Below are 26,141 nucleotides of genomic sequence, written 5' to 3'. Positions count from 1 at the left end.
AGCCAAGAGAAAAAGATGTTTTATAAACACATTCTACCAGTATACGAAGTTTAAAATTTTTTAGTTACCTAGAAATTATGTTAAAAACTGCCGTTCAAACCGAAATGATCCGTTTGTTCCCTACCACTGCTTGGCAACAAGTGTTGGTGTGTTAACGTCCATGTAACTTAGCAGTTCAGCAAAACAACTGATAGAATAAGAACCAAGCTTAGAAAAAAAAAAAAAAAGCAAAATGTACTGGGAGCAATTCATTCAACTAAAAATTCTACAAAGCAGAGCCCCAGCATGTAACACTTACTAAAAAATAAAAGATGTAAGATACAATATCCTACTCTTATGTAGCAGTAGAAACGGAAACTTGCTACTACACAACCCTTGAAGCTTTCATGAAACACACCTACACACCGAAGCAAAGGAAAAGAAAAACAACAAAAGAAAATAAAGTTGATGTATTTTATTTCAATAAGAATTCACAAAATTTTGCAGCATAGAATTTATTAAAATAAAATATAGTTTTTTGAATTTGATTTTTTAAAAAAGAATTTGCTGCTATATTTATAAATAATTGCATGAGTATCAGTGAAAATGAGGAGTTGACATCACAAATATGAAGTAGACAAAACAAGATGGATATATATATTCATATATGCATAATATGTATATATATATATTATACATATTTATGTAACACATCTATATGTTTAAATTTTTCCCTTATCACAGAATCTCTTAAGTCAACTTAATGCAAGATACAGAAACACTTTTGGCTGGAACCAACCATCAGTGATACTTTTTAATGGAGATGGGTGTAAAAAAATAATAGTTCTCTTTAGGTTAATGAAGGGAAGGGAGAGGAGGGGGGAATGTATACAAATGGATCTTTTGAAATGATTTGAGTATATATATATATATATGTATATATATATATACACACATCTAGATCTTGTGCAAGCTGTTTGACTATAAGACTCTTTTGAAAAAAGAGAATTAAAACGAGTTTGTTATCACAAAGAACATGTCAGAAAATCCACAAACAAGTAAAGGGTGGATGCGATCTCCGCATTTAACCACGTTCTGGATAGTAAAGGGGAAGGAAAAAAAAAAAAATAGTGGGTAACAATATTTTATATAAAAATATCTCTTATAAATAAATACTGATTGATTTGGTTGCCTTAACAGAACAGAAGATGCTTAAAAATATATGTCTTTGTGAAATTACTTCTCTGGGGAAACGGCAAGATAGATATTCAAATTGGATTAGGGGGCGGAATTAACGACAAAAGCGAACTGGTGAAAAGAAAAATGGAATAATAAATTGAAGATGACGATGATGATAATGGCAAAGAGCGATGTGCAACGTGGACATTACAAGGGAGGTAACACCTATAGTATCATTAATGAAGAGTTGTATCCCCTTGAAGAGCTCTACTGTTCACAAAACCGTTGAGTATATTTAGTCAGAGAATTGAAAATTTCTCTTGGTACCGTAAAGAAAAAAAAAAAAAAATTGCATTTAGTGACTGAGATCTTTAAAATATATCGTTATTGTTTCAGTTTGGAAATTATCTTTGGAACAACCTACGGTCATTAATACTCAACGAAATATATGTAGAATGATTAAAATCAGCAGGAGGGAGAATAACCTCAATATGAGGCGACTTATCACAGTCTATATGGGGGTATATATAATCTGCAAGTTAGATTTGAGAAACCAGAACACATCTACTACACTAAGTCAATCTAACTCAACAGTAAATTTAAAGTGATGACACTAATTATCTGGTGCATACAACTTTTAGAAAACAACCCACATTTCGCTGTTAACTTTAGCATCATAACCTTAATTACAGAACACTGCTCAGCAGTAACAACAGTGTAAAGTGCTCAGCTGAACAGGAATACAAGACAGTTATTTCCTTTCATTGGCCAACAATTTAAAAGTAACTTATATATATATATATATATATATATATTATATATATATATATAAGTATTGCACCTGTCTGACTGAGGACAGTGGTAGCAAATATTGTAAGAATTGCTGAAGAAAATACTCCTTAAATTCACATTTTTTAAAATCCCAGCTAAAAGGTCTTTTAGAAAGCAGCTTGGCAGTAGATTATAACATTCAAATAAAATATTATTAGGTAATAAAAAAATATAAATTAACTTTGGATATACTTCATTCTTTTGAGACATCTGGAATGATAAATACCAGGAAATTCTTTCTTTAATGGCTGACCTCAAGGCAAAAGGAGAATATAAAAGTGACTGATAAAATGATATTTATGATATCACATGTTCCAAACAGTTAAAGAGTTAATATTGCATTTACTCTTCACTGATGGGGTTTATATACATAAACATAGCCCATAACAAGATCCCCTGTAGAAATGGAAAATGAAAAAGAAGAAGCAAAAATAGAGATTATGGAGACTCAATTAAATTAAGTCGTCGAGCTGCACTGCTAGTACAAACTTGGGGTTTATCTTGTGTCAGGAGCTGGGGTTTGAAACGTTTTAAGTCAGACATCAAATTAGAATGAGAAGACGAAGGATCTAAGTTGGGGTTTGGTGTATTGCGGAAGAAAGAGTTGGGTGTGGCAAATGTTAAGTCGTCAAATAATGTACAGGGAGACGGGAAAAAGATCTGGCTGTTAGGGGTTGTTACTTGGTTCGGAAGAGTCATTGGTGTGGGAGTTTTCAAATGTGAATTACTATTGTTACTTGTAGATTGCACCAACTGAACTGGGGCCAATGTCATGGTGGGCTGGGAGACAGGGAAGGCAACTAAAGTTGGACTTGACTGTGGATTGTCAGAGATGGCAATGTTAGATACAGGAGACGAAGTAAATGTTACGGGCATGACAATATGGGGACTGGAAAGCTGGTGCACTTTCACAGCTCTTGCAGAGATGCTGGCAAGTGTTGGGGTCATGTCAGTATTGGCATAAGCAAAGCTATTGGTTACTCCAGCAGGACTGGCAGTAACACTAGCCACAGCTAACAGAGGGAGCTGTACAACAGAAGAGGTTTGGTTGGAGATATGCATGAGCTTTGGTGTGGTTGGCTGAACATTGCACATGGAATGTTTGTTCATACAGCAGTTGCAGCCACACCCACCTTTAGGTGTAGTAGAAACAGCAGCAGCAGCAGTAGCTGCAGCTGCCGGTAACACAGCCTTGGAAGACTTGTCTTCGGATTCATGAACAGGAATGAGAGGTATAGCAAGGTCATCGTCAGGAATAACAATGGGACAGTCTGAGTCAGAATATTTAGTAGCTTGAAATTCTGGCTCTAAATGTAAAGCTCTGTTGGGAGATTGTCGTTTGCTACTCTCAGAACTGCCTGAAGGACTCTTCTGAAGATCAGCAGTTTCATTGTCGTCTTTATAATTTTCCTGAACTCGCCGCTTTTTCAAAAGTGGCTCGCCTGGCAAGGAGGTGTCTGTTGGTTTTAAATTCTCTGAAACGGCATGCTTTTCTGACTGGTCCGCTGAAGGGGAAGACTGAGTCGAGGCATCCACTAATGACGTGGGTAAATTAGAGGCGACTGGAATTGGATCTTTCAAAGATTTTAAAACTGCTTCCATTTGTTTAGCTGTCAGATTGCTGTTTGTGGAATGCTTAATTAAAGAATGAGAACATTCTATTCTGGGACTAAGCATCTTAGGAGCTGCCGGGGCAGATGAGCTCTGCGAGATTTTTGATGCACAAGTTGAAGCGGTTGTATTACCTAGAATGGGAATGCTAACCTCTGAAATAGCTGTACTAGCAGCAGACCCCTCACTGCAAGAAGCATTTACAGGCTTAGAAACAGGGGCAGAATGACTGGCATTTGGAAGAACATGATATCCATGTATCTCATTTCCCTTCTGTACAAAGATTATATGCTGGGCACTACTTTCTTTCCTTTGCTGAATGGACTGGCACCACTCTGAAACAAATAATAACAACAATATTAAAGATTTGGAAATAAAATTCAATTAATAACTTCATAAGAAAATCTATCCTACAATAGTAAGTGTGATACAAGGTACGCTATAAACAAACTGCAGTTTCGGTTCCTACATCTCTCAAAAGCTATTGTTTAACATATATGATCTTCAGACTATCCACTTAAATCCTCCTAAAATTTAATAAAGCTAATATTTCAATATCCCACTGATAAACAATTATTAATCTCAGTCTCTTAAGCTAGAATACTGATCAAATATTGGTTAACAGATTAACTTAACATTTATTTCTTTACTACCCACAAGGGGCTAAACAAGGACAGACAAACGGATTAAGTCGATTACATCGACCCCAGTATGCAACTGGTACTTAATTTATCGACCCCTGAAAGGATGAAAGGTAAAGTCGACCTCGGCGGAATTTGAACTGAGAACGTAACGGCAGACGAAATACGGCTACGCATTTCGCCCGGCGTGCTAACGGTTCAGCCAGCTCGCCGCCTTAATTTAATAAAGATTAACTTAACATTGCCCGACAAACGGCAGCCTTGTCAAATATTAACTCTTCAAGTCTTGTACAATGAGTAGCTGTAACCGCATCATTGCTTTGGGCCATGAAACAGGAACTAAGTACTCTTCTTTGTGCCAAATACAAAGTTTAACCTCACTTTATTGATGTCTCTTCAAACATCTTTGGATTTTCTTTCTTGCATTGAAGTTTTGAGCATTATCACAGGCAAACCTCAAGCAGAAAGTTAGAATTTGGGAAGTTTCCTTTTTTTAAAGTATCACCATTATAAGTATTTATCTATCTATCTATCCGCTCAGTCGAAGTCGACTCCCGGTTGCTCATTGGATCAGTGTCCTCCAGTCAGTTCTATCCTGGGCCGCTTCTTTCAGACTGGCTATGTCCATTCCGGTATCACTCTTGATGGTGTCAAGCCAGCAGGTAATTAACTTAACTCCAGTGAAATTAAGAAATCAACTCGTAGATAAATGAAACCCTCGAATCCATCACTGTATATACACACACACAGTCGCATATCTATGTACATATTTATGTGTGTTTTCAGATAATCAAATCAAATTTTCATAATTTTAAGCCACTCACCCAGTGAGTATTTCTGCCAAATTCAGTAAAAATCTGTTCAACCGTTTTCCAGTAATTTTGCAAACAGACAAAGGTGAGTGACTACAATACCCTGCTTTTGCTTAAGCATGCAAGGTAATAATAAACAAGCATTACATTTGACAGAGAAACCTGAATGTAGAAACACTAAAAGCGATGAGGAAATTCTGTGATGTTCATGGCTTTCCAAAGGATATTCCAAAGTGGAGTAAACAGAAGTTACGTTCACACTAAGTAGTTTTCATGTTAATTGCTTTGAAGCTCAATGTCGACTGAGAAACCATTTGGCTTGTGATCCTGTGAACTGATACAATACATACAAATACAAAGCAAATTTAAACTTACCAGCCTTATTTTCCTTCAGTGGCGTTGAAGGCTGAGAAAACAATTTCGTTCGTTCTTTCTCAGCCACTTCACAAATACTATCAAAAGATGAATGACGAGAGAAGGACTTCTTTGATGTGATGGCGCCATGACAGAATAAATCATCTGAAATAAATATTTACATGAAAATTACATCAATTTAATATATTTGGAAAATATTTCATACAATAGAAGAGAAAAAAAAAGAACAAAAGAAAAACATTTAAAGCAAGAAAATTTTTTTTTAGAAATTTGGAATTCCAAACAAGAAATCAAATTATTTGAGATTTAGCATTAAGAACATGTTCAATTCTAAAAGCAACTGCAGTAAATAGCAACAATAGAAACGTATTCTCTTTTTTACTTGTTTCAGTCATTTGACTGCGGCCGTGCTGGAGCACCGCCTTTAGTTGAGCAAATCGACCCTAGGACTTATTCTTTGTAAGCCTACTACTTACTCTATCGGTCTCTTTTGCTGAACCGCTAAGTTATGGGGACGCAAGCACACCAGCATCGGTTGTCAAACAATGTTGGGGGGGACAAACACAGACACACACACATACATACATATATATATATATACGACGGGCTTCTTTCAGTTTCCATCTACCAAATCCACTCACAAGGCTTTAGTCGGCCCGAGGCTATAGTAGAAGACACTTGCCCAAGGTGCCACGCAGTGGGACTGAACCCGAATCCATGTGGTTGGTAAGCAAGCTACTTACCACACAGCCACTCCTGCACTTATGCAGATTTCCAAAAGCAGAAATTTACACACATACATATGCTGGAGTGCAGTTCTGTGTATGCTACACTATAACCAATTACACACACACTAATTTCTTGTAGAACAGACTATATAGGTAGACTAGGTCTTGTCCTGCAGTGATGGAACATACAGGCATCACCAGTTGAAATTGTATAATTGCAAACCTGCACACTTGAGATATTAGCCACTTCTCTAAACTATGGACATGGAGAAATTCAAGTGACCAAGCAGGCCTTTGCAAGCATAACACTGGTTACCTAGAAAAGTGGTATAAACAAAGCTGGCTGAATTCTGGAACTGGCCAGCAACCCCAAGCTTTCTCTTTGCAAACTTCTTTGATAAACCAAGAATTTTGCAGCTTTCCAAGTGAACAAGAGTTGATTTTTGATCATCATTTAACGACCATTTTCCATGCTTGCATGGGTCAGACGGTTTGAGAGCATCCAGCAAGCTGCAGGGTTGCACTGAGCTCCAATGTCAGCTTCGGCATGGTTTCTACTGCTGGATGCTCTTCCTAATGCCAACCACTTTACAGTATGTACTGAGTGTTTTTTTTTTATCAAGCCATCAGCGCAAGTGCAGTTGCCAAGTAACTTGCAAGACAGAAAACAAACATGGAAAGAGCTGCTTCATCTAAATAGAAGTAGGGTGGGGAGGAATATTTGAGGAGGAGGTGGTTTGTTGAGAAGCTGTTAAGATCTTAAGTTTAACGACAAAACTAAAATGTACCTTGTGATGTCAAGGGACTGTCACCCTGAAGTCCTGATTTTCCAGGTTTGTTGTTGAGAATATTAGCAACTGAAAAATAAAAAAAAAAAAAGGACATTAACAGAAATATGCTACATTGCAACACACAAATCTGTATATTTTTTCTGCAATACAAAAGTGGATAGCTTAACCCTTTCATTACTATAAGGTTGTCCCAAAAGTTCGTAGAAAGTCTTGGAAAATAATGGTCTTTATTTTGAGGAATAATTTTTGTTGTTTTTGTTAGTACTTGGCGAGTAAAAATTCAATTTTCGCAAGTGTTTACGAACTTTTGGGACAACCTAATATATTCCTCTCCAAATACACTACCCTTGTTTTAATTGTAGAAATAATAAAGAATTTAATAAAAGAATTGTCATATTAGGCTGATGTTTGATATATAAATTTTGAGAGGAAGATTTGAATCTATATCACTTTTAAAATGGGAAGTTTGTATCATAAAACCACTGACAGTCTTAAGTGGGCTAATATCAAGAGGGGTAAACAGTTTGTGGAAGCTACTACAACAAAACAAGGCACACAAAATGCTGACAAACATTTCCATATATAGATTTTGTACCAAATGCCAGATTAATTTTTCAGTTTCAATTTTTCTGAATCATTAACACCCAAATCACTTTAACAATATTTAGCCCCATTTAAGGTGGTGAGCTGGTTGAAAAGTTAGCATGCTGGGCAAAACGCTGATATTTCTTCTGTCTTCATGTTCTGAGTTCAAATTCCGCCGAGGTCAAATTGCCTTTCATCCTTTCAGGGTGGGGTTGATAAATTAAGTACCAGTTGCATACTGGGATCGATCTAATTGATTGGCACCCCCTCACCAAAATTTTCGGGCCTTGTGCCTAGAGTAGAAACGAATATTGAACCCCATGTTACCATATTTCTATTGAAATATACACTTTTTGTGTACATCTGCATAGAAGTGGATGTTGTTAGAGAGATGATGGCAAGTAGTTCATTGACAGACAAGTGAAATAAATACTGCAGCAATATGCAAACTTTGATGATGTTTATTCACAAACTAACTTTTATTGGAGAAGACTAGCGACAAGTAATTTTCCAGCAGCAACTACTTCATGTCCAAGATATTGCATATGATGCGAGGGAGATTTTGTCTGCACAACAAAACAGGATCTATGGAAGAGTGTCGCAGATGCAGCTAAATGAGAGCAAAGGGGCCGTTAAAGCCTGAGGTCTGTATTTCGGTAGGGGTTACAGAAGAGTTATGTCTCTTCAATGCTTTAAATGAACAACTACTAAAATTGTCATCAGTGTATGATGGGCAGGGGGTATATGGTGATGGTATTAAAAATAAAACGGCGAGCTGGCAGAAACGTTAGCACGCCAGCGAAATGCGTGGCTGTATTTCGTCTGTCGTTACGTTGGGAGTTCAAATTCCGCCGAGGTCGACTTTGCCTTTCATCCTTTCGGGGTCGATAAATTAAGTACCAGTTACACACTGGGGTCGCTGTAATCGACTTAATACCAATGTCTGTCCTTGTTTGTCCCCTCTATGTTTAGCCCCTTGTGGGTAATAAAGAAATAGGTATATAGTGTGGTTCTATACGATTAAGTAAAAAAAGTTTTAACCCTATTGATATCAACCAATGATGAGACTGACCCTTGTTCTATTGATACAAGCTTCCTGTTTTAACCCTTCTTACCATATTTCTGTTGGATACATACACTGTCGTTGTTTTCAGTTAAAATTGAAAATAAGGAAGGATTTAGAAAACAACTTAAGAAAATCATTAACCTGATGATTGGAACTTAAATTTACATAAAATTTTGGCAGACAGTTTTAATTTAAAAGAAGAAGCACATAACCTGGGACTGTGTCAAGCAGTTTGGTATCAGAAAGGATTAAAGTGATCTAAATTAAGATTCCTTCAAAATTTCATGTTAATTTGTTCCAAACAACAGCTTAATACTGACAAACTTATTTTACTAGTTTTTTTTTTTCATTCAAACAAATGTACAGAATATGGAGTGAAATATGGAAAGAAAAGGATTAAAAACTGGAACTAGAGATCAGCACAAATTTGGAAAATTCAAAATGTTAAAAAAAGGAAAAAAAAAATTCTATAACTTACTTTTTTGATTTTTGACACAGTCAAGCAAAGAATGCCTGGAACTTGGTCTGTGACATCCATCAGTGCTACAAGCTGAATTTAAAAAAAACTATTAGTGTTAAGAAACTGAGGGTGAGATAGACAGAAAGTATGAGAATAGGAGCAATAAAGATGGAGAAATAGAGAGAGAGAGAGAGAGACAAAAAGAGAAAAAAACAACAAAAGCAAGGCAACTTACTACTGATGTCAGTTGAACTGTCTACTTCAGGCCCGATATACTTGAATGCTGGCTTCCTACCCCGGATCTCTGTGACGTGAATTTTACGGATTAACCCTAAACTAGTCAAGATGTTAGCGATATCATAAAGACGGCGAATTTTTGCTGGAAGGAAAATAGAATTTAAAAAAGAGAATAAGACAAAATGTACAACAAAAGGTGACAGAAGAACAACCTAACACAGGAAGATACACTAATCAGATAGCTATTATCAATATGTATCGATACTAGTATGATCACTGCTATTATTCCTTACATACGTCAACAGTATGAATGTCACAACTGATTTGGATAGATGAGCATGTATGTGTCTATATGTTGCAGGCAGGGCTATACTTTCTAGTTCTTTTTCACTGCTTGCTACCATGAACAGTTGCCCTGTTACACTAGCATCAGGTCAACTGATGCCTTGTAAGGGAAAGTGGCATACTCTTTTACTTGTTTCAATCATTTGACTGCGGCTATGCTGGAGCACCGCCTTTAGTCGAGCAAATCGACCCCGGGACTTATTCTTTGTAAGCCCAGTACTTATTCTATCAGTCTGTTTTGCCGAACCGCCAAGTGACGGGGACGCAAACACACCAGCATCGGTTGTCAAGCAATGCTAGGGGGACAAACACATATATATATATACATATATACGACAGGCTTCTTTCAGTTTCCGTCAACCAAATCCACTCACAAGGCATTGGTCGGCCCGAGGCTATAGCAGAAGACACTTGCCCAAGATGCCACGCAGTGGGACTGAACCCGGAACCATGTGGTTGGTTAGCAAGCTACTTCATTCTGCCTCCCTGAATGAAACCACTTTAAAAAAATGGGTGATGTTATGTTGCATTCTCTGTTGATAAATAATGCTGTAGAGATGTGCTTTTGAAAACAAGTTAACTACAAAGCCTCCTACTTAAAAGAAACAGATAAGGCAAAGTTATAAAAAGCGTCCAAGTTGTAAAACAATGACTTAAAAGCAAGTAGACATCCACGCTAGCATAGTAAAAAAAAAAAAAAAACAGATATAAAGAATGAATGAATCAAATGTTAAACTCACTTTTGAATTTAGAATTTTCAGTTTTATCTACCGTCATGTTACCAATCAGGATTTTTGCTGCCAAATCGAGATTTACTGTTTTGGGCTAGAAAAGAAAATAATCATCGTTTAATATTATATATATAAGTGACATCAGAGGTGGTGGGCTGGCATTATTGTTAGCATGTCAGGCAAAATGCTTAGTGGCATTTTGTCCAACTTTACATTCTGAGTTTTCAGATTTCATCTGTTTGGGGTTCATAAAATAAGTACCAGTTGAGCACTGGGGTTGATGTAACTGACTTAGCCTCACTGCTGAACTTGCTGGCCTTGTGCCAGAATTTGAACCCAATATCATATACATCAGTGAGACAGGGAAGGGTAAAGAGGGATCTTCAGTCTTGTAGGTGACAATATTTCTTAAGCCAGTGCCATGGTAAAATGCACTCTATGCTGTAAAGTGGTTGGTGATTGGGCACCGATGTGTAGAAAGATAGTTTCCTCGTTGCTAAGTGTTTTTGGATTGGATTGCCCATATTTAGTTCACTGAAGGTTTCAGCATGTTCTCTCCACCAATCACAACCTGATGTGTAAGCCATGAATTTAATTTTGAGATCATACTGGTTTGAAGGGTTTACTCTGTCACACTGGCTTGACAGAGGAGTGCAGTTCATATATTCATACCCAGGAGATATTAAGTCAATTGCACTGAATCCAGCATTCAACTGGTATCTAATTACATTGATACCGAAAGGATGAAAGATGAAGTAGACCAGTGGTTCTCAAAGTAGGCAGTATTGCCCCACTGGGGGCAGTGGAAAGTTCCAAAGGGGCATTGCAGAAGTGGGGTGATAATGGGGGTACAGATTCATGTAAAAAGTGGGGTGATAATGGATTAGAAATTCGTGTAAAAACAAACAAAATAAGTTCATTTGTGAAATACAGTTGCTTTGGATTTGCTTCAGCAGTTTGCTTGTGATGGTTAGTTGGGTTGGGGGCGCTAGGAAAGTGGCCTGGGTGTCAAGGGGGCAGCAAACCGAAAAAGTCTGGGAATCACTGAAGTAGATCTTGGTGGAATTTGAACTCAGAATGTAGCAAGGAAAGAAATACCTCTAAGTCTTTTGCGTGGTGCGTTAACAATTCTGCCAGCTTGCTGCTGAAGTGTATCACACGATAAACAAATACAGGTCAACATGTACAGCAAGAAATTGTAGAGTAGTACCAAACATGAAACTTGCAGCTGACTGAATAACTGATTAACCCTTGTTTAGCCACAGGTTGGGCTTGACCAAGAATAGTTAGAGTAAAAAAAATAGTCCATTTTGTGTTCTATCATTTGTTTATAGTACATTTGAAGAAATAGATGGAGGCAGAATTTTACAGCCAGATATTCTTCCTGTCACCTGTTTATCAAGGAATTTATGTTTCTGTTCTAGGGTGTCAAAAACACAGAGTGACCCGTCATAATGTCAACATCATAGCTATTTCACCCAAGTAGTGACAAGCATGGAATATCAACATTCAAACACACACACAATGGTTGTTTCCATCTACCTAGTTTGTTCAAAAGACCTTAGTCAACCTGGGGCTATAGTAGAAGACACTTGCTCAAGGTGCTGCACGGTGGGACTGAACTCAAAAGCCAGACAGCTGCAAAAACAAGCATCTTAGGCAGACAAGAGCCATGACTAAAAACACAAACAGAAAATGTAAAAGCAAACAAAACAAACAGAACTTACCTTTAAAACTAGAAACAACATCAAAAATTTCTGGCTCATGATACCTAATGACTTTTCTAGAAACTTGGGTATGTTGGATAAATTTGAGATATCTGTAAAATGAAAAGAAATTCCTTTAGTATAAATGATAATGAAGTCTCATATAAAGAACATTTCTTTAACCTTTCAGCATTTAACCCTTTAGTATTTAAACTGGCCAAAATAGCTAATCTGTTTTATGTTCAAACTGACCAGATCCAGGCTCTCACACCTACCCAACAATGTTATTCTACATTAAGTAATTACACCATCAAGCTCTTGAAGATATGAGATAATGCATGATTAATTCAAATCAATGGGAATCAATAAGCATTATGTTTGATAGAATAATCTGAACACTAAAGGGTTAAACCGGCCATATCCGGCCAAAATATTCTACCTATTTTATGTTCAAACTAGTCAGATATGGTCATTCATAGCTACCTAATAAGGTGTCATTTTAAAAATAAACAATCACATCATTGAAATCTCAAAGCCATGAAATGATGCAAGATTAATTTTACATAGTGTGAATATATAAGCTTTACATTTGACAGAAGAATCTGAATGCTAAAGGGTTAAACTGGCCATATGTGGCCCAAAACCTCTAGCAATTTTATGTTCAAACTGGCCAGATCCAGTCACTCACACATATCCTATAATGTCATTCTAAAAATTAAACTGTTACATCATCAAAATCTTGAAGCTGCAAGATAATGTATTGTCAATTCAGTTAATCTGAATGCAAAACAGTTAAAGAAACGATGTATAGAGGGATGAATCAGCCTAATATCTTACAAGAATTTACGAAATTCCCAAAGAGTAACAACTGCATTGTTTGTATAAATTCAACTAAGGGTTTCTGACACAGCTGAGGGTTTAATATTGAGGGAAATGGAATAGTTGATTACATTTCTCTCTCTCTCTCTCTTTCTGTACATTTGGGGTTTGTAGTCTTTCTTGCAAACTGCATGGCAATCTCACTATCGCTGGTGGTATAAAATAGCACCCAGTACATTTTACCCTGGAAACGCGCTGTTGAAATTGGGGTGTACCTAATATGCATGTGCATCTTTTATGCCATGAAATACAGCATTCAATAATACGCAGCCACAACTATAATAAACTCTACATTGAAGGGTGACAATTCTCAAGAAAGAGGCCGTGACACTGAATTTCTTTGTGTGCTTCTTACCTTGATCAGATTCAGAGAAGTTATCCAAGTCATTTGTTGATGAATAAGAGCGAGAATTATCAACTAATTCTTTCTTTAGTTCATATTCTTTCAGTCGATTCATTTGTTCTCGAAAACCCTCTTGCTCAGCTAAGGCCTAAACAATAACAGAAATATAAAAATACTATCAAGAAACACAAGGAAGCGTATTTATACAGTAATGGATAAATTTACTTGATAAAATCAGCTGTGGAGTCTACCAGTGTCACCTTTTTTTTAGTCAAAGAGCTAATTTCTTTACTGAATACAAGCTAGGTAACAATAGAATGTTAACATCAGAAAAGCAGTTACAACTGTACAACAAGAGGTGGGCTGCTCTCAGATTGAGAGTGTAATACTGTTTCAATTTCTGATTGAAACTAATTCCTTTATACAGCTGATGCCCATAAAAAAACAGATGAAATTATCCTCTCCTCAGGCTGGATAACTGGTTTGAATGCTGAAACCACCCAAGGGCCAGGTTGTGATGTTAAAATTGGTACTGGATTAAATCTACCTCTCAAGAACAAGAACAATCCTATAAGCAGGCTTCTGCACAGCTTCTTCTAACCAAATCTCACTCAGTTCTGGTTGATCCAAGACTATAATATAAGACATGTGCCCAAGGAATAAAACTATCAACATACTAGAATAAATTACATGTTTTATATATAAAATGGTTAGTTCCTGGATTCTTAGGAATTGAAACCTTATAATAATAATAATAATAATAATAATAATAATAATTGTGTACAGTGCTCAGGTGCACTACAACTCATCTAAAGTGTATATATAATCAGGTGTAGATTCGGCGGATTTCGGAAAGCATGAGGGCCTTAAAGGATCCTAATTTTTTTTGCGAGCTTCTTTCCACTGCTCTTGGAATTTGTAGATGAGTGAACTCATCAGTGAAATTTTTACATCTGAATTAAACCTAGATTTATGTAAAGAAATGGAATGCATAATTGCATCATTTTGTCTTTCTAGGGGATATCAGTAAATGGAAAGTAAAAATAGATGAGATCTGGTATTGGTATTTTTTTTTTTTGTACTTGTTTCAGTCATTTGACTGCGGCCATGCTGGAGCACTGCCTTTAGAGTGGTGAAAGAGTACAGCAGGGATCACCACCATCCCCTGCCGGAGCCTCGTGGAGCTTTTAGGTGTTTTCGCTCAATAAACACACACAACGCCCGGTCTGGGAATCGAAACCGAGATCCTCTGACCGCAAGTCCGCTGCCCTAACCACTGGGCCATTGCGCCTCCACGTATGTAGTCACTTTGTCAAAATTGATAAGGACCTGACGAAAGAAAGCAATCAGTCATATGGTTACCTTTAGTTTGGCGAGTGTTGTACACAAATTTGTCTTTCCATGCCATGCATATTTATTTTTGGCCACCCTACTGACTATTTCCACACTCTCCAGCACATTAACGATGTCATAGATTCGACGCCGGCCAACAGCTATTGAAAGAAAAGAAATAATGACAATTAATGGACACACTGAAAGAAATTCACTTAATTAGTGAAGATCATATCTAATCGTATTGTTTAAAAGAAAAAAAAGATTGATCATTTCCATTAATCAACACAGAAACAAATTGTAAAAGTCAATTAACTAGATTAATAAAAGTAAATCAACAAGACAGTTTAAAAAGTCATAAAATTAATATAAATGTCTAGACAATTAATAATCTATGAAACTCGCTGAACACTTTTGAAGTAAGATCAAATTAATGAAGAGATAATTAGCAATAGCTGAGTGGATATGATATCATTCTATGAGGAGTTTGTAAAACAACTTTAGAAGCACTTAAAGAATGGTGGCATTAATCTCTATCTCAATTCAGCGGGCAGCAGATTAGGTTATATTTTCATTTGTTTTCTTTAAAGAGACTAGGGATTAATTCAGAACAATGTCAATAAATAAGCATTACATTTGACAAAGTAATCTGAATGCAAAAAGGTTAAAGAGCTATAAACAAGTTAAGAAATTACACAAATTTAGCAAAATAACTGTTGGACAATGCTCATTCTGTGAAACAGAAGCAATTTCTTCCAGTTACTTACATAGATCACGCGCGACTTCATCCAGTGATATATCAATACCAGCATTTTGATCAGGATAATTGGGATATTTGGCTAAAAATCTGAAGATAAAATAGGAAAAGTAAAAAATAAATACATATAATTAAGCAAAAATTGTAAATTTCTATTGTTGCTTAGATTATGATAAAAATAAAAAAAACTGAAGAAAAACCAATAATTACCACTTTGAAAACTTATTACTTGGATTGTTTGTGCGTGTATTGACTACAAACTGTTTATATATGGAAACCAATTTATTTTTTAGCAATAATAACTGTTATCAAAGAGATTTTGTGATTTACAATTTCATCAAATGTAGAAAACTAAGGATCAATATTAAGTTAAATTTAGCCCATGACAGACTTTGATCTACATCCATTAATCTGGAATTTCACCATTTATCATAAATAGGGAAAACAAAATGAACAATAGAAGACTATGTTAATGATTGCTCACAAACACTGAAGATCAATATAACTATGGATTTTCACTGTTATTTACTGTCGATACAAGATATTAAAATTTCATGCATATCTTTGGGGAAGTGGGGGGAGATGATAACCCCAGCACATAACCGGTACTTATTTTACTGATACTAAAAAGATGAAAGGCAGAGCTGACCTTGGCAGAATCTGAACTCAGAACATTAACCCTTTCGTTGCTGGATTTATTTTGAGATGCTCTGTGTTTCTTTCAATTATTTTAGATATAACAAAGAATTTATCAAAATAACTTAATTATCATTCAGCTAGTGTTAGGAACATAAATTGTGACTAAGGTTTGGTGGAAGATTTTAATTCAAAACTTATGAAAACAAGACATTTGTACTCAGAGCCAGAGCCGGTTTCAGCCGGGTTGGTAATGCTGAGCCTTTTGCCCGATGCACTAATGATTCTGCCAGTTTGTTGCCTTTGCTTGTCTTTTAAAAATAATACAACCAGAATGTTCCAGTGAAGAAGAGGGTATAATGAAAATTTTTTTAATTGAATGAAGATTTGTTATAAAAAGGTTACTGTAAAGATATTTAATTGCTAAGAAAGAAGATATACAAGGTGGAAAAAAAGAAAACCATTTTCTTACTTTTGGCATAAAAGTCCAAGAGATTTCTCTTTTCGGGAACCAGTGGTGAACATTTTCCCCGAATCAGTATCTTGGATGAAATTATTCTCTTTGAGGAGTCCATGAGGAGACTCTGGCTGACTGCAATCACACTGAGACAATAGATGCCTGTTAGTTTTCTCCTCTTGCAATAAGTCCCGCCGCCTTAGCTCAGGACTAACAGCACTTGAGAGCATTTTCAGGTTGGCAGTAGGAGTGAGTGGTGCTTCATGACATTCTGTTGAGTCCCACTTCTTTTCTGGAGTGGCTGGTTGAGCTGGGCCCTCATCAATTAAGTAGGAGAGGCTAGTGTAGGGTTTATAATCATTTACACTAGTAGAAAGTTTTGGATGGTGAAATTTTACAGAACTCAAACAATTTTCCTTATTGCATTTAGGACTGCAGAAAACTGATTCTGTTTCTTCTTCAAAGTCAGCATTGGGTTTACATTTTGCCTGGCCATTGCTGGTCACATTCTCACATAGTGGTGTTCTTCTTGTAACTTTGTCCTGTTCTTCAGTTTCACCACCTAATTTATTGATTAGGTGAGCTGAAGCAGGGCAAGTTTCATTAACTGGAGCCATCTCTGTAATAATTGAGAGAAATGTAATTGAGTTTAGACCATTAATATTATATAATCTAAGATGTTAAAATAGGATTTAAGGAGATTATATTTAAAACGTACAATTTTTTTCATTATAGATACAGACTGAATGACAACTTTTCCAAATATTAACTGAAAGGCACAAGGAAAAAAATCAATATTGCCTTCGTTTTGGTACTAAATATTTTAATATTTGCATCTTGTGATATTAATTTAATGAGAACAATTCAAAGAATTTCAGTCGGTGATAGAGGGATCTGGTGAAGAAACGGCCAGTTCATCTCGACTCTATTCAAATATTTTGCTAAATTACAGATGATGGAGTGATTCGTAAGATAAGAGACAGAGTCACATAAATATGTCGGTTAGAAAGAAAGGTTTAAGTTTTAAAAAATAATAATAATAAAATGTCTACACTTAGTCCAAGGGGGCTGTTTGCAGAGAAATGCAAGGGTTAAACCAAGAATGCCGTTAGCAAGAGATTGGCGTTAAAGAAAAGAAAGAGCGCAACAAGTCATGCACTTCGTCGACAACTGGGTCGCAGGGCATTTCGTTAACTAACATCTACAGACGGTTGATGAATAGTATCTATGTCTGTAGATATATTATGTATATATCTATCTAGTCGTGTGCCCGTGCATAAACGGTCAGAAGAGGAGGTATTAATCTCATGACATAACAGATCTTTGAAAAATATCAGACGCTGGTTTGAATAAAGTAACCGCCAAACTCTACAGAAATGGTTTCACTAAATCCTGCAGCAGCCGCCGTCAATTCAATTAATTTGCAAACAATCAAATGGTTAATTAACAGTCAGTACAATTAATTGCTTGCCAAAAAAATTATGCTGATGTGGAGGAAATGAAAATATTTCTTTGATGCATTCAGCAGGAGAAGAGAAAAAAAATAAATCGAAGACGCCATTTGATAAGAAATTGCAAGAATTAGTAATAATTTCAATGGAAATTAATACGTTACATCTATTTTAGAAATTAAGAAGAAAAAAAAATCATTGAAAAACACCCAAAATTATTTTATTGCAGTCCCATGAAATGTGCAATACGCAAAGAATGGATTGTGATCCCTCAACACAATAGCATTGACCTTCCCTCCACCGTTCAAAATAATGGGCGCCAACAACTACGAGGAATGGTGGATTTGGCGGAAAGTGATCCATAATCTCTACATGGGTAAAAGTAAACAGTGTTAAGAATTCGTATTTAAGAGAATTCTTCGAGGACATAGATTTATAATTACGCTTGACCGACCATCATCTGAAAATTTGGCGGGGCGAAATTTGTGATAAAAGTTTTAGTCAGCTGTGTAGACCCGGTGATCGCTCCCCTCGCCCCACAGACAGGATTCGGTCGGTCGGTCGCCAATGCCGGCGGATAATGGGGTGACATAACGCCACTAATTGCTTTAGATATATATATATATATAATATCTAAAAGTAAAATTAGATTAATATTTTATATATCAGAAAAGTATAGAACTCCAGTAGTGATGAATGGAAAATTTTGGTGAAGTTTTCGAAAGAAATGTCCAGAAGCAATAACCAGGGCTAAATTTTTTTAAATTTCGAGGGAAAAGTTTTGAAGAAAAATAGACTAAAAGTTTTGAATTCAATACAACTGCATCAAAGCTGCATATGGAATGTATGCAAATGCTATTTAAAGTATGCAAAGGCAAAGTTATATATATAAAGAAAAAAAGAAAAAAAACTACAAAAGCAACCATAATCACATATACTTATGCAACAAAATTATAACAAAAACTATGTTAATTGCATTTTCAAATATCTTAATTAAATCATCATCATCATTAACGATTTCTTTAAATTTCTTACATGAAATCAAATTTAAAATGTTTAAACAAATATTGAGAGATTTTCAAGCTTTTCTGAAGTAAAATGAGAAAAAAAAAAAAAAAAAAGACAGCACAGGTTCATAATAATAATAGTCAGCAATTATTATGCAGGTCCGAGAAAGTTTAATTAGGTAACGTGGAGGGAAAAAAATAAGAAACCCAAACTGTAACGTATGATGATGGGCGGCGGCGGTTGGGTATCGACATAAATAAGCCCGGGGTGGCTGAAACATAGCAAAGAACCTCCCTCTCCACTTCAGAATTACTAGACTAGAACATTTAAAAATTAAAATTTAATTATAATTCAAAAGGACAATAATATACCTAAGTAATTATTAAATATATATATATATATATATATAATAATCAAGTGTTTTTAAGTGAAGGGGTGAACTTAGGCCGGCCGAGTTTCTCATCCAGTTCTCTCTCTCTCCCCCTGATTGTAGTCAGGTAGGATCAACAAGTTTGAAAGCGCCAAAGCTGACAACAAGCGCGCCGAGCCCTTAACTACTCGACATCGGGAATAGAAAAAACCAGGAGCAAAATACCTGGTTATGGGCCTGACGACCAAGACATTTGTTTTTATATCAGAAATATACCAATATTTACATTTATACCAGACTATTTTATATAGTCTGGCAACTATAAAATAATTCGATGTGCCAATGCAATGATATATATATGTAGGTCCCGGGTTGAGTCGGGGTTAACCACAGTAAATAAGGTACTCAATACATAGCAGAGTAAATTAATTTATTTATTTTATAGAAGGAGCTCCTTCTATAAAATAAATATATATATATATATATTAGAAGAAATGAGGTAATCAGAAGACCGGATGGTTCAAATTTACAGATATTTATTTATATATTACATTTTTTTACATATATATATATCATATCATTCAGATCATTAGCGCTTTCTCCCATTCTAGTGGGATATATAGTATATATATATATATATATATACATACACACACATTCAAAACAATATCACTTGTCATATACATACATATATAAAACATCAAAATACGGGATTCAACAATCATCAATTTAAATGTGTTTATATCAGGCTTGATATTTAAAGAGCAATGTATAATAATTTCAAATTACAATCGCTGTAAACAGTTATAAATGCTATCATAAATAAAATAGATCAACCTTGATGATTCCCGTTTCTGAATATAAATAATATATGGGTGTTTTATATTAAAGACCACCACAAATCATAGTTTATACTATTCAAAGCTTTACTAGTGATTTACATTTGTCAGTTACAATTTCAAGTTAGCATTAATCTAGCTATATAACCTCAACCATTATTAATCGGTTGTAATCTAAAGCTTATTTTACAAATTTACCATTGTTTAGATTACTTAAATTACACCAAGTCAAGAAATTTTAGGACACAGCCAACTAAAAAATAAAAAAAGGGGGGTGAGGTTTAGTCCGTCCACAAAAATTAACCGTGAAGGACTCATAATCTCATTTCAAATAAGTTACACATGTTGATCTCATCGACTAAGACTGATATTTATAGAGAAAAGGGAAATAATAAATGACATACATCTCTCGCCTTCAAAGGACATTAACACCTAACTGTAATGGAATCGAAACCGGGTTGATGACTTTTAAAGGACCATTATGTACACCTTCGTATTCTCGTAATTATATAATGATAGTGTCTGGTTAATTGCGATCGGTCACGATAATGATATTGGAGAGGAATGAAAAGAGAATAATAAAGATAAATCTTACCGTCTCGGTTAAGATTGAACCGCTGCCAACAGAATTTACATCTACGATCTACCCACAAACACAGCAATTTCCACACGGTATGAAGGATTGAAGTGACATCGAACAAGAGAAAAAAATAGACCCCCGTTTGGATTATAAAGAAGAGAAATGTATGTATGTATGTATGAACGTTAAAAAGACAAAACCCTAAAGAAGAAGAAAGCACAGATGACTAAAAAAAACCAGGTCTGCAAAAAAAAGTTTTGGTGGGTTTTGCAAAAGTTGTGTCGTAAAAGCCACACAGGACAGAAATAAACTCTAATTAAAATTGGCGCGCAGCGTTTGTACGAGGCTGGGTCAGCCCTCTCTTCTCGGCTACTTAAACAATTGACCAATCAGCGAGCTCGGCGCCGACTTTGATTGACAGTGCTGTGACCAATAACAATACAGCTGTGCCCGCGTGTCGTCATTGCAGCATACCTATACATAGTCTCAGTAGTAACTTTCTGTCATCCTCTCTCTCTCTATTCTGACATGCCACTACACGCCGACTACATTTCTTAACATGCAGAAACAAATGAAGATTCTCTCTGCCTCTCTCTCTTTACATTATATATATATATATATATATATCTACACACACACATACACACACACGTATTTTTTTGTCGGTTCCACGTTTTTTAAAGGGAGGGAAGGGAAAGAAAACAACAGTAGATATGTTTCAAAAGTAGATCACGAGTCCCGGTCACGTTTGTTGTATCTCCAAACTCGTATTTCCCGCGATAATTGGATGGCTACCGCCTTGATTCCCCGCCAAATTTTACCATTTTTAAATCCATCACATCATATTACTACATCTTTACGACTTCATATGTCATCAGTTCATGTTACAAAGCGTTTTTACAGTTGCTTCGACAAATCGATGCTATTTAATGCCATTAATAATCACTTGGAAGACAAATACGTGATGTATCTATTAACAATGTGATTTCATTACACCGATGTTTTACAGAGTTTCAATGAGTTTTTTCTCCACTTTCCTATCATTTTAATTACGAAGAAATAAACAGATAAATAAATATTTGTTTCTTAACTAAAAAAAAAAGTGTTTATATATTAAATATATATTTCAAAGACGTTTTCTGCAGTTTGCAATTAGTTTGTTAAATATAAGTACAAGTACTATTTCGATTGATTTTCTTCGTATAAATTGTTTTAATTTTCACATAAGTTTTTCTTTCTTTCAGTGAATACCTAAAACTAGCATAAGTTCAAATTTAAGATTTGTTCTTATCAGCAACAGTCACATCGCCGAAGACTGCATCTTTGGAATCGCTTCGACAACGTTCCTCAAAATAACATTAATTTCTTTTGCAGGCCCTCCTTTTGATGTAGTTAGAAAGTATATTTTCACAATGTCAGAATGTAGAGAAAATACTGCATCTAACCTGTGTTAACCAACTTATTCTATTATGTACATAGACAAACGAACGCATTGATTTCGAAATAAGATACTGCACGTTCAAAATTTCATATATGTGTCTGTGTGTGTGCCTGTGCGCGCGTGTTTCTAAGTTAAACATTATTTAAATGCCAATAGATTTCTGCTGAAAAAATACCTCCATTTCAAGAAATTTAGTGAACAGATTTTAGTTCTCACAGTCCACCACTAGTATTTCACCCTTTCTTTCTCCTCTCTCTCCAGTATGCATATACATTCATACATACATATATATACATACATACATATATATACATATATATATACATACATATATATATATACATACATATACATACATATATATATATACATACATACACATACATACATATATATATATACATACATATATATATATACATACATACATATATATACATACATACATATACATACATACATGCATATATATATATATATACATGCATATATATATACACATATATATACATACATATATATATATATACATACATTATATATATATATATATAGTATGTGTATGTATGTACATGAGACATAGAACACAAATTTAGTCAGACAAAAAAAGTGTACATGTATGTGTGTGTGTATATATAAAACTTAGATATATACAAATATAGTACATCTTAATTTGTCTCACTCCAGCCATATCATTACTAAAATGCCTCAACAGTCACATAGGGCAACATGATATAAAATGGAACAGAATTGAAGGAGTCGGCAATATCACAATCAAAATATGACAAAATATATACATACACATGCAAGTCTCCCTCTCTAACTCTGTGTATGCATGTATGTGTGTGTGTATATATATAAAATTAATGTTTAATTATTATTAAGTATTATCATCATCATTTAGCGTCCACTTTCCATGCTAGCATGGGTTGGACGGTTCAACTGGGGTCTGGGAAGCCAGAAGGCTGCACCTGGCAATGTTTCTACGGCTGGATGCCCTTCCTAATGCCAACCAGCATATTTATATATATAGAAATCAGAATCGAAATCGATCAATGGAAATTGCAGCTGAGTTACCAGTGCCGGTGGCACGTAAGAGAACCATCCGAACGTGGCCCTTGCCAGCGTCGCCCCGACTGGCCTCGTGCCGGTGGCACGTAAAAAGCACCATCCGTTCGTGGCCATTGCCAGCGCCGCCCCAACTGGCCTCGTGCCGGTGGTACGTAAAAGGCACCATCCGTTTGTGGCCGTTGCCAGCATCGCCTGGCCCCCGTGCCGGTGGCACGTGAAAAGCACCATCCGTTCGTGGCCTTGCCAGCCTCGCTTGGCCCCTGTGCCGGTGGCACATAAAAAGTACCATCCGATCGTGGCCGTTTGCCAGACTCGTCTGGCACGTAAAAAGCACCCACTACACTCACGGAGTGGTTGGCGTTAGGAAGGGCATCCAGCCGTAGAAACATTGCCAGATCAGACTGGGCCTGGCGCAGCCTACTGGCTTCCCAGAACCCAGTTGAACCGTCCAACCCATGCTAGCATGGAAAGCGGACGCTAAACGATGATGATGATCAGTCAATAGTTGATAAATCTGTAAAGTAGTACTCTCTAAAACTTTAGAGCAGTAATACTTGAAAGGTTGCTGGTTATAGCTGGTCAGAGAGTGACCATTGAATTTGCAGTTATAGAGAGGTTATGTGCCTCTGATCAACATGTATGACAAGTCTCCTACATCAAGAACTTTATCTGTGTGAAACCAAAGGTCACTCCCTGACCAGCAACCTTTTAAGTGTGTGTATGTATGTATGTATGTATACATACATACAAATATATATATATATATAGGCGAGCTGGCAGAATCGTTAGCGCATCGGCCGAAATGCTTAGCGGTATTTTGTCTGTCGTTACGTTCTGAGTTCAAATTCCGTCGAGGTCAACTTTGCCTTTCATCCTTTCGGGGTTGATAAATAAAGTACCAGTTTTGCACTGGGGTCGATATAATCGACTCAATCCCTTCGTCTGTCCTTGTTTGTCCCCTCTGTGTTTAGCCCCTTGTGGGCAGTAAAGAAATATATATATAGGCACAGGAGTGGCTGTGTGGTAAGTAGCTTGCTTACCAACCACATGGTTCTGGGTTCAGTCCCACTGCGTGGCACCTTGGGCAAGTGTCTTCTACTATAGCCTTGGGTCGACCAAAGCCTTGTGAGTGGATTTGGTAAACGGAAACTGAAAGAAGCCCATCATATATATATATATATATGTATGTGTGTTCGACTAAAGGCAGTGCTCCAGCATGGCTGCAGTCAAATGACTGAAACAAGTAAAAATTATATATATATATATATATACAATTTCATATATGCTAAAGAAGGTTGTGTAAGGAATTGTTATACCTCACAATGCTTCACAAAAACTACCTCATTAAATACACATATAGAGAGAGATACACAAATCATCATCATTTATCATATATATCATCATTTATCATATATATGTGGAAGTGTGTGTGGCCTTGTGTTTAGGGTGTTGCACTTGTGTATTTGTGGTTTCAATTCCTGAACTGGGCAGTGCATTGTGTTCTTGAGCAAAACACATCATTTCCTGTGGCTTCAGTCCATTTAGCTATGAGTTACCTGTTTAGTGGGGATGTAACCTCACTCACTTATATGCCACAGGCTCACCTATCCTGTGGGGTGGCATCATTTGAAAGGCACAACACTGCAAGGAAGCACATTGTAATTGGAATTGTGTAACATCTGAGTCTGGTCAATACCATATAAAGGGTGTGGCAGAAGTAACACCCTTTTTATTTGGTAATTTTTATAGTACTCTTTTACTTGTTTCAGTCATTTGACTGCGGCCATGCTGGAGCACCACCTTTAATCGAGCAACTCGACCCCGGGACTTATTCTTTGTAAGCCTAGTACTTATTCTATCGGTCTCTTTTGCCGAACCGCTAAGTGACGGGGACATTAACACACCAGCATCGGTTGTCAAGCAATACTAGCGGGACAAACACAGACACACAAACACACACATACATATATATATATACATATATACGACGGGCTTCTTTTCAGTTTCCGTCTACCAAATCCACTCACAAGGCTTTGGTCAGCCAGAGGCTATAGTAGAAGACACTTGCCCAAGGTGCCACGCAGTGGGACTGAACCCGGAACCATGTGGTTTGTAAGCAAGCTACTTACCACACTATACTTGGTAAATTTTTATTGTGCAAAAATTTATTACAATACTCTTTTACTTGTTTCAGTCATATGACTGTGGCCATGCTGGAGCACCGCATTCATTTCCAATAGACTGTAAACATATCTGAACATGAGGAAATGTTACCTTGCTTAGAAATAGGTGAGGGTTGATGATACGGCGGGGCATCCAGCTGTAGATAATCTGTCTCAATACACTCTGTTCCTCCCATGACCATCCATACATACAGGTATATATTTCTTTACTGCCCTCAAGGGGCTAAACATAGAGGGGACAAACAAGGGCAGACAAAGGGATTAAGTCGATTACATCGACCCAGTGCGAAACTGGTACTTTATTTATCGACCCCGAGAGGATGAAAGGCAAAGTTGACCTTGGCGGAATTTGAACTCAGAACGTAACGGCAGACGAAATACGGCTACGCATTTCGCCTGGCGTGCTAACGATTCTGCCAGCTCGCCGCCTTAAAATGTATCAGGTTCTACCGAGACTTGAACTCGGATCGCTGGATTCAGAGTCCAGAGTGCTAACCATTACACCATAGAATCCTTACAGGTAACCATTACACCATAGAACCCATACAGGTATATCCTTCATAGCCAATCCCCACTTCCTCTCACACATAATTCTGGCAAATCTCTACCCCGACCCCTAGCACCCACTGCGGGTTCCTCCAATTCCTCTCACCATCACTTACTGTCTCTAAGCATCTCTCCTCATACTCTTATGGAACATCTTCTCTATCCCATCTG

At 36.4% G+C, this 26,141-nt stretch overlaps 1 protein-coding gene and 1 non-coding gene across 2 annotated transcripts; both read right to left on the bottom strand.

Moving 5' to 3' along the window:
- Positions 1 to 439: 439 nt before the first annotated feature.
- LOC115222929 (transcription factor E2F8-like) lies at positions 440 to 21,108 on the bottom strand. The gene is made up of 12 exons (XM_029793326.2): positions 20,745 to 21,108; positions 16,497 to 17,100; positions 15,399 to 15,478; positions 14,662 to 14,792; positions 13,312 to 13,447; positions 12,099 to 12,190; positions 10,381 to 10,465; positions 9,294 to 9,437; positions 9,077 to 9,148; positions 6,945 to 7,013; positions 5,429 to 5,572; positions 440 to 3,935 (listed from the first exon to the last, which is right to left on the bottom strand). The coding sequence occupies exons 2-12, from the start codon at positions 17,096 to 17,098 to the stop codon at positions 2,428 to 2,430; spliced, it is 3,063 nt and encodes a 1,020-aa protein (XP_029649186.1). The 5' UTR covers positions 17,099 to 17,100; positions 20,745 to 21,108; the 3' UTR covers positions 440 to 2,427.
- Positions 21,109 to 25,865: 4,757 nt separating this feature from the next.
- Trnaq-cug lies at positions 25,866 to 25,938 on the bottom strand. Its single transcript has one exon. It is a non-coding gene; the product is annotated as a tRNA-Gln (tRNA).
- Between the last annotated feature and the right edge of the window lie 203 nt (positions 25,939 to 26,141).

The sequence above is a fragment of the Octopus sinensis genome, linkage group LG21, assembly GCF_006345805.1.
Source record: "Octopus sinensis linkage group LG21, ASM634580v1, whole genome shotgun sequence".
Taxonomy (NCBI): Eukaryota; Metazoa; Mollusca; class Cephalopoda; order Octopoda; family Octopodidae; genus Octopus; species Octopus sinensis.
Note: the sequence above shows the minus strand (reverse complement) of the source record. Positions and strands in the feature narration are given on the sequence as shown.

What these genes read in the sequence shown, in the direction of transcription:
- LOC115222929 (XM_029793326.2), bottom strand. Translation starts at nt 17,098, where the DNA reads ATGGCTCCAGTTAATGAAACTTGCCCTGCTTCAGCTCACCTAATCAAT. An exon ending in CAGTTCAACTGACATCAGTA is followed by an intron (nt 9,149 to 9,293) that starts GTAAGTTGCCTT and finishes TTTTAAATTCAG; the next exon opens with CTTGTAGCACTGATGGATGT. An exon ending in CTGTGTCAAAAATCAAAAAA is followed by an intron (nt 7,014 to 9,076) that starts GTAAGTTATAGA and finishes TTTATTTTTCAG; the next exon opens with TTGCTAATATTCTCAACAAC.